This window comes from Pygoscelis adeliae, unplaced genomic scaffold (genome assembly GCF_000699105.1).
Source record: "Pygoscelis adeliae isolate BGI_AS28 unplaced genomic scaffold, ASM69910v1 Scaffold156, whole genome shotgun sequence".
Taxonomy (NCBI): Eukaryota; Metazoa; Chordata; class Aves; order Sphenisciformes; family Spheniscidae; genus Pygoscelis; species Pygoscelis adeliae.
The window spans coordinates 3,586,815-3,596,588 of NW_008825016.1; the positions used below are offsets into that span (position 1 = coordinate 3,586,815).

A 9,774-nucleotide genomic window follows, 5' to 3' on the forward strand; every position below is an offset into this window, starting at 1 on the left:
ATACTGAGATAAAATAATTTTTAAAAAATTTATAAGCAATTTGATGCAAAGATTATTCTTTTTTTTTTTAAACTGCCTGAATAGAGACAGTGTTTCTCTTCTTCCCTTCCTCCTAAAAGGCAATTAATGAACCATCAAGCCTACATGACAAGAAGTAGTATCATTGCCTAAAACAACATTATTCTCCCTGCTGAGTTCAAGCTGCAGTTTACAGCATGCCCTGAAATAAGATTTTTCAAAATAAGGGAATGCTATTTTTTGAAGAGGTAATCTTTCAGGCAAGACCACCAGTTGGATATGGTTCATCATAGCAAATCAGAACAAGAAATACAGGAAAACAGCACCCTTACAGGGAAAGCCAGATTAGGTTTTACAGGGTTTGTTTGGGGTTTTTTTACTTCCTTGATGTATAGTTTATAAGTTAGTCCTTGGTAGTGGCATTGTGGCGTGAAGGAAAAGTTTTCATGATTTGAACTTCCGGGCTGCTAATAAAGTTAGTGTTGAAACAAGGTAATTGGTTATGCAAGAATTGGATCCACAGGCAACCTAATGAGTAAATTACATCAAAATCATGCACAGTTGATGTTACGGATATGTCTTTACAAATCACTTGAAAATCACTACAAATTTTAATGAAGAAATGAATAAATTCATAATCCATTCTACGGAGACAAATACTCAACATAATAAACACTTTACGCAATGGGGAATCTGTTTTCTGCTCTCACGTACCCGTCTATGCATGTGCAGTGTTTTTTTCTGGAAAATGTATGCATTATTAGGAAATTACTGCTGAAACTGTCCATCAAAATCAGTTGGTCATTACTGAATGACCCAGCGTACAAATAAGGGTCCAGGAAATGGAGTACGCAGAGATGCAAGGGGGAGATGGGGGCTGGAGGTACCTCAGAGAGCAAGTAAACTGAACATGGTTCCTCCTTTCTTTCTTTCTTACTGGTTTTAAAAGATTTGCCCTCACTCTTCCCTTTGAATGTCTCCTGTGCCCCATCTGCCACTCTAGCCTTCTCTCAGGAGCAAAACTTCATCTTTCCTCTCTTATGGGGGCTTGTGTAACATTAGATTGTGAAGCAGTTAATAAATAAGCAGGAAATGACTGCCAAACCACAAAAAAAGAGTGGCAGGCCAAAGATACATGTACGTCTATAAAGAAAAATACAGGACAGTTAGGATCCACAGTCTAATAGCCACAGTCGTTTAGGAAAGACAAACAACCCTTCTGACAGTTAATTAAATTAAGCTGGTGGAATATTTCTCGGGTTTCGACACAATGCAGAATGGTAGAGGATGTGTGAAGAAAACTGAAGAGGATGCTCATGGCAAGCAACTGTTCACCCACGTGAGTAGGGAGCTCTGCAGCTGCAAATATCAGTGATTCACCCCTATGAAGTACTGGCAACAGATTTGTGTTCCTGGCTACTTTGCAATGCACCAAATATTAAAGGCGATGTTGGAAATATCTGATCCCTTTATATCAGTAACTACGGAGAAGAAGTGGCCCAGTAATGAAATAATGAGTTTTCACAGTGTTACTCTTCCGCTCTGAGACTCATTCTTTCTCTTTCCTTAGCACCTGCCAGGCTCAGACTTTGAAGTGTTACAGGCAAAATCCAAGAGTAAAGGCTAGACCGAAAAATGGACTTAAGTGTTTTCCTGCTTAACACCGTGGTGGTTTATCTCAGGCTAACCTTGTTGGTGTCATGTCACACTCAGGGACTTGGCCCCAGGTTTAGGTCTACCCTCCTGCAGGGACCAGGGCACCTGGGACCTGGGGGGGGGCCTGTTCTCAGCAGGGGACAGCCTGCAGAGAGACAACAGGGAGGTGACACCCTACATGTCAGTAGTGGAGGTGTCTCTGACTACATTTTAAAAGAAAATGATCCCTTTGCAATTTCGTCTTCTGGGGAGACCAGGGACTTACTCCGAGCTGAAAGGAGGTGCTGGGACAGCATGAGGGATATGTATCATATACACTTGGCCTGTTCTTACTCCTCTGTGGGTTTCCACCTACGGCCGCTACTGAAGACAGATGACCAGGCTAGAGTGACCCTTGCTCTGACCTGCTGTGGCTGCTTCTGGTTGGTTGTGATCTCAGTCACACTCCAGGAACACCTAATGCATCATCCCATTGAGGGTAATAGTCTGAGTTGCACCGAATTTCCACATTCTTGACCGGTCCTATTTACCATGACGGAAGAGCTTCTGGGCAGGAGCAGAGGATGAAGCCTGCAGTGTCCCAGGAGGTTAGGTCTAGGTACCTCCAGAGTTCACTGGCAGCTGAACTTTGATTTTGAGGATCACAGCTTCAGAGCCAAGCCTTTACATTCTTCCCTGGGCACAGTCTCACATCCTTCTTGTGAGCGTGACAAATAGTGTTATTCCTATTTTATATGGAAGGGAACCTGGACACAGAGAAGCAGTGGATGACCCATGCTCTTGTACCAAAGGTGTCCTTCTGCCCTAAAATCGATCATCAGAAATAGTGAAAAAGTAGAAGGAAAAAATATATAATTATCCAGCACCTATTGTAAGGCAAATGATAGAGGAAGGCACTTGTAGCCACTAGGAAAAGGCTGCCCGTTCAGTGGTGTTTTGTCTAAAAACTTTTGGTCAGAACGTGCCACATGCTCATCTTTTCCTCAGGCTGCTTTACTGAGCTGGTGAAAAATAGCAAAGGGATGAGATGCCCCTAAATATAGATTGCCGCATGCGGGCTGTTACCTTGAGAAGGTCTACAGCACGTTACGGAAGCACAGTCCTCCGAAAATGGAAACCTTAATTTTTCCCTCCCATTGCCTCAGGGGCTCTTTGAGGTTTACTGCCCGGGCAAGTGGAGCTCTGCCAGCTGCCACTCACCCAGGTGCCTGGCTGTCCCTGTGCCACCGGGAGCAATGTGGAAGGGTGGCCGGTCAGTCGGCGCTGCTCACCAGCTCTCTGCTCTGACACAGGGGCTCTGCATTTCCCCCACCAGCACACAGGAGCAACCTCTGGGGTCTCTAAGTCTCATGAGGAGTCAAGGCAGCTTCAGAGCTTGTTGTAGCCCATATTTAATTCATCTTGAGAATTTAATCTCTTCAAGCTCAGAGTAAAAGGGTGCTTCTCCTTAACTGCTGACTTTGCCAAACTATCCCAGGACCTGAGAGTCACACACAGAGCGGCACACAGCCAGGCTCCGGCAGGCCAGTTTCTGCTACGGGTTACACCTGTGCAAACATAGTGTTTTGAGATTATTCCCCAAGCACCAGCTGTGCAAGCTGATTATTTTCAGCTAGCACCACACTCCCACCTGGGTGACCTCATTAGTCCTGACAAAATTGCAAAACAGCAACTGTGGCCACTATTTAACTTTCTTGCTCTTTATGATGTATGAGGGGAAGTCAAGAGGGAGCTCTTTGCAAATCACATCATCAGTCTGCTCGGCTGGCAGCTAAGCAAGTCCTTCTTTTTATTTGTAAACTGTGAAAATTTCACACAGGCTCACTGATAGCATAAATCTGGAAGCTTGCAGGGCCTCTTTAACAGGGTTTTCTGCGCTATAAGTAGTGTGGGTTATACAGCGTCTGCAAACTGCACAAAAGCCAAATGTCAGTAGGAATTACTCTTCTAAACCAAAGAGGCACACTGGCAGAAACTGAAAAGGTATGTAAGGTGAGGTTGTGTTTTAGAGTATTTACTTACCCTACCAAAAAAAAAAAAAAGTTGAGAAAGCAAATGTATGCTTGGGTTTCAGACTTTAAAATGTAATATGGTCAAGAATATATTGCTAACATATTCAATGTAGCAATTGGTTTCTCACCATTACTATCAGAATTACACTGAGCGTAAGAGACCGTTAAAAAGATTGACTTAATAAACAGCATCTATTTTAAGCCCCTTCATCCAGCCCTGGAACTTGTTTTGACTCTGAACAGCAGCACACACCACCCCACATTAGCAGCTCCTTAGACCCCTTTCTGTTGGCTAGAAAGGACCCTGAGAGACTAAAATGCCTTGGTAAATCTCACCTAACAGCTATGTTAGCTAATGCTGTCAACTACTGACAAATTTGCCAGCTGGTCACATCTGGAGAAGAGATATTTTACATTCTTAAACACACGGTAGTGCCAGCATGGACCCTACAGGGTATCCAAGGCATCTTCATGGAGCTTGTTCATAGGATGCAGGACTTACAAGGTGGCCCTCTGAAGCCACAGCTGGAGACCAAGCTGGATTTCTTAGAGCATCTAAAATGGCACTGCACACCCATGTTTGGGTACCTGAGCTGTTCCCTTTCCACTTCTAGTAAGAGGAGAAGTTTCAGTTTTTCTAGTTTCTAGTTGTTCCCAACGGTTTTTTCTTCAGTGAGATTTCAGTGAGATTAACGACATCTGATACTGATGCTTTTGAAACATTTAAATGTATTGTTTAAGCAGAGACTGAAAAGCATAATTCACCAGTATTGTACCTACAGTCAAATAGGATATGAGGAGAGGCTGTCAGAGACTTTGACATTAAAAAATTATTTTGCAGTGCCTCGGGTAGAGCAAAGGTCCGCGGTTAAATCCTTACCCCGGGAGACAAGGACCACACTCTGCATCATTCTCCTGATCACCAGGTGTCATGACTGTGGCTCGAAAAAAACCCTCGCAGTCTTTGTGCCTCCTGCATATCTGGTAACCTCCTCTGGAGAACTTCTCTGAAGGGCAGGGGATGCAGCCGTAGTCCTCATCTTTGGTGCCGTATCCACATGTCTGCAACAACACAAAGTCACTGAAAAGCAGGCTTGTGCTGCACACCGGCTTCTAGCAAAAGGGAACGTTCACAGCCTGGCCCGTTGGCTTTGTGGCACAATGTCATGCCAAGAGAAAAGCGTTTGTTGTTTGGTCCCTTAGTGTCTGTCCTAAAAAGGCCATGGAGGGATATAAGGATGAAGCACGCTGTGTCCTGGAGAGGGAAAAGGGGAACCGGCGCATCATATTCCTTGAAAATGGCCCCCAATAGCTATTTATATTATATTCCAGCAACTCATGGAAGTTAATTGCAGCTGCCGCTCAGACAGAAACTGAACTGAAAATTGAAGAGTAGAGAAGAAGATTACAGGGGAAACACGGCTGCAGCAGGGATATCGGCGATCTTGCTTTCATGCTTGGAGAGACCAGAGGGAACATCACAAAAGGCAATGTTTGGATGAGATTTCGTAACCCCTGAACTCGCGTGTCCCAGCTGAACGTTACGTTTAGATTAAATAAAACTAAAATCAACTGGTTATTATTCAAACATACTTGTTCAGGACTACCAACTGTGTGAAATTCTTGCAATAGGATGTTTATCCCATTAAAACCAAACAGGATTTCAGTAATTTATTTTTTAATAAGCAACAATTATCTGCTGTAAATCAAATGGTTACTTAGGAACCATAATTTAAAATGTTGCATAAGCACCCAAATTCCTCTAGTGCCAAAATATCTTAGCAGGAAAGCAAAATTAAATTCTCGGTGCGGGGGGCCAGCGAGCACACCAGACTAACTGATCTATCACACCATGCTGGAATGGCAGCATCAGATTTTAAATAACTATTGAGATGAGAACGGACTGGCAGAGACTATGTGTGAGACTTCTACCTTACAACTTTTACAATACTACTTTTAACAGGCTGCTCCCGGGATGTGGTTTACCAGCGTGCACACGTGCGGTGCCTCGCTCCCACGACATACTCGCACACATGAGCGCTCCTGCTTACGCGTCTCTGTCCTTCCCCATTTTCTCTCCTATCCATGTATTACCGCCGCGGAACAAAGCATTTGTTTTCACATTTGGTGCTTGACATGTGTCCCCCTACCAGCAGAGGAAGCTGAAATTACCATGTAAGGCTCTTCGCCCGGCTCACACTTGGGGCAGTCGTGGCACATGCCAGTGGTCTGGTTGTAGTATTCGTTCTCGCCGCAGTTGGAGTATTCGGCGCTGGCAGAGTACACCAGGGAGACCTGTCACCAGAGAGCATCCCAGAGCACTGTCACTTCCACCGCCTTCGTTCAGCGCGCCTCGCCCCCTCCCCTTGCCCAGCTGCTGTGGCTCAGAAGGCGTCGGGGCCGGTATTGCAGCATGAAACACCCCTAAAGCTCAGAAACAGAAGTGCCACCACATGGCACAGAGACAGGTATGGTTTTCAGCAACCTGGTCCTGCTAAGAGTTTCTCAGAGCACTGACGCTCATGCTTGTTGGCACAGCTATTCCTCAAAGTATTGAATGCCGTGATTCCTGGCCTATTAATTCTCACGCTTTCCTGCGCAGGAAATGCCTGAGTTTGCACCCTCACCCTTCCCAGCTCCAATGAGCCTTCATAAATGTGACTGCAAGGGACAATTATAACAACCTGAGATAACGAGCTGCCTTGGGCCTCAACCATGATAGGGCTGTGCTTCATGTGATACCCAGGCTAATTGGCTCTTCCAGCACCTTCTGTCTCTGCTCCATCCTGAGTCCTTCCCCTTCCCCTTCCTGCCTAGCAGCCTCAGTCTAAGCAGCACGTGCCTAGGTGTTTTATTGAATGGAAACTGATCACTGCATTGGTGTTCAATCCTTAAGTCATCTGTAGCTGTGCCACGACAATTCACAGATGTTTGCAAAGACCCAAGCAGAACCCAGTTGTCTTTGCATGCTGGAGAGACCTGTATGCACATAAATACCTACCACCAGAAAAGGGAACACGTGAGTCCATTTACGTTCACCCAGGTGAGCCATGCTCTCTTGATATTTTACCTGAAAAGATAGAAGAGGTGATTGTTTATGAACATGAGTAAATATTTGTGTGCGTTGCCAAAGTAAGAACAGAAAGGCTTATAAGCAGAACAAAGGTTACATGGGAGCGATGCCCGGAGGTCTAAACAAAGAGAGGGGGAGATGCGCACGTGCACTCACACACACGCGCACACCACACACCCCTACTGCACGTCTCTTTCCTCTCTTTGAGAAGATCAATGGCATGAGGGAGCCCGGTCTTGCAACCTTCATAAAAATCTGTCAAAGATGAGGAACCAGTTCTGAGCCCCGGCACTTCTTGCCTTGCTGAGAAATCCTCCCATGGAGGAACAGAGGGCTACGTCTCCACTGCTGAATGAAAGAGGGACGGGGATCAGTAGTCTGGCTTGTGTCCACACCGCGTAGTGCTTGACCCCGCTAGATCAGATTAGTCTAGGAAAGATCTAGATGGAGCAGCCAAAAGCGGAGCCAGGGAGCGAACCAACGGCAAGCAGTGTGGGCAGCCGGCATGCCGGCGCTGCGCTTTCCTTGCCAGCTCTTGCGGATCCACTGAGAAAGCCCAGAGCTGCCTTCTGTAGGAAGCATCGGCCGCTTTTTGTTCTTGAAAAGCAAATTGCAGATTTAGGAGGTTAAACTCAAGGAAGAAGCCAAACTCTGTATTTGAAGTGCTATTACAATGGTTGGGGAAAAGAAAGGCTGCAATCTCTGTTATAAACACACGTGCTAATTTATTTCATTTCTTCAAATGAATAATTTTGAATAAGAGCTAATGTTACATATTCATGTACTGGATTTCTTTCTAAGGGGAAAAAAGAGACAGGAAAAGGAGGCACAAATTGTTTCATTAGCATGATACAACATATTTAATGGTATTGTTACAGCACATAATATGCCCTAGGGATTTTACAGCTTCAAACTGCAAATGTTTGAGATACAGTTGCAACACTTTGGTCCTAGCAGATGTAAACTATTCTTTAAATTTTCCAGGTCTCAGACACTGCAAGCTTTTAGTCTCCCAGAAGAGTACAATTACTGCTTTGTGCCACATTCGAGCATACAACCTACATGAGAGCAGCGCTCTAGTATTTGAGATAGCCACTAACATTACATTTTTAAACACTAAGTAGATTAAGTAAAGATTATATCACTCCGGCGTCAAGCTATGAACTTGCTTTATATGTTCCTTCCAGCAATTGGGCTAGCTGAGACAGGTAACTGGGTGGGTGGGTGGACAACCTGAATTATGAGTATATTCGTTTCGGCAGGAAATTGCACTTTGAAACCTAGAAACAAAAGAGAATCAGAGCTAAACTGTCCTAAATCTGGAGGTAAGAGATGGAAAATAGTCATGCGATTGTATAAACTGTCAAACATTTGAGTTGGACGAAGGCTTTGGCTATGACAGTGCAGTTGCTTGGAAAAGTTCCAAGGATATAGTCTTAATGCATATGTCTGTTAAACTGAATCCTAGTTATAAAAGAGCTTGTTAGACTTTCAATGTTAATATTATTAAGGCTGTGCCCTCACTGTTACTGCAAAATGATTGTACTTATTATAAATCGGGTCTGAGTCTGCTCAGGACCAAAAATTTCACTGGCAAAGCTTGAATTTGTAACTTTACAGCAAGAATATATCTTACAGTAAAAACGTGCTTCAGTTGCTCTCAAGCCACCCAGATGTTTGCTGTTTGAGGTACTTGCATGCAATCATAGCCGGATTTGAAAAATGGAAATGAAGAAGTGTAGCCCATTAATGTATAATACAATCTTCTCCATCCATTTGGTACTTATTTACATAAAATTGAAAGTGTCAAGTTATACATACATACATAAAATATTTTTCTGTCTCTCAATATAAATATGCGTGTGCGGTTATGTTTTTTATGTAAACATATTTTTTCCCCCCCTGCATTCCATCATTATACGCAGCAATATGTCAAACATATGGGAAATACTTTCTTAACTGGAAAAAGCCAGTTCAAAGTGCTGAATATGGCTAGATTAGAACTCCAGGGGAGACTTTTCCCCCAAATTGGAATACCAAAAAGTTAAATTTCATTATTCATCCCCCTATTCAAGTACACTGCCATAAACTGGCAGTTATTTTCTGTTGTTGGGTTTTTTTTCCTCCTTTGGAGTTAAAAACCAAAATGCTTACTTTATTTTTGTAACACAGGAGTGGGGGAAGGCAGATGCAGGAGGTTTCTGGCAGTAGGGCCATAGGCAGCTCCTCAGCTGGGATGATACCTGACGGTATCTACCAAGACATACCAGGCTGCTCTTGGGCTTGCTGTCAATTTTCAAGCATGTTAATTTATACCTGCACCATATTATCTGTCATGCATTAATCCCGCCCACGCAACAAGGGATCTTCTAGTGCTAAGATGGCTTTTGTCTCTAGCCGACATCTGTGAAGACATGCAAAGCTTGGACAATCAGCCAGCTTCTGCCAAGAAGCAGGAAAAATAGTGGCGAGTTATTATGGCCCCGAATCATTAAAAGCAATTAATGAATTAACAGATGCTGCACCTTTCCTTCATATTCTGCCATGCTTTGACTAAAGCAAATGACGGTCTCCTGGGGGAAGGCAGGCAACGGCAAGTGGGAAGGAGCTGGAGGTGTATTTTTGCTGGGACCATGCAATCGCTCCTAAGCAATTTGGGATCTCCAGCATCTCGTCCACCGAGCCCTCCACAGATCCCGACTCGTGTTTTTGTTTGGGCCGTGTGGGTGTCTGCGGAGAGGAGGTGTAAAACACAGGCCTGTGTCTTTGTGGATCAGGTGTGCAACATGCAGCAAGCCTTGTCATGACTAGAGGGGGTTGCTAATTACAGCCATATTTGCCTTTCAGGGCATATTCATTAATAGCTGTTAAGAAAATACACGTAAGCTGACAGGAAAAGGAAGACTATTTTCCCAGTGGCAACTGCCGCAAGAAATGCTAGAGACTTGTTGTCTCAGCTTCTCTCCTGTAGACTGTGAGGCACAAATTTGGCCTGGGGGAATAGGAAAAGAGATG

General features: G+C 44.3%; 1 protein-coding gene across 2 annotated transcripts in view; it reads right to left on the minus strand.

Annotated features, from left to right (window-relative positions):
- Positions 1–6,750, minus strand: part of EDAR (ectodysplasin A receptor) — a 24,931-nt gene extending 18,181 nt beyond the window's left edge. Inside the window, exons 1-3 of one of the 2 annotated variants that reach the window (XM_009326259.1) lie at positions 6,688–6,750; positions 5,859–5,981; positions 4,567–4,748 (exon numbers count right to left, since the gene is read on the minus strand). In XM_009326259.1, the coding sequence (XP_009324534.1) occupies positions 4,567–4,748; positions 5,859–5,981; positions 6,688–6,738 (356 nt within the window). In that variant the 5' untranslated portion in view covers positions 6,739–6,750. The remainder of the gene's footprint in view (positions 1–4,566; positions 4,749–5,858; positions 5,982–6,687) is intronic. The other variant, XM_009326260.1, reaches the window with a different exon arrangement.
- Positions 6,751–9,774: the final 3,024 nt, after the last annotated feature.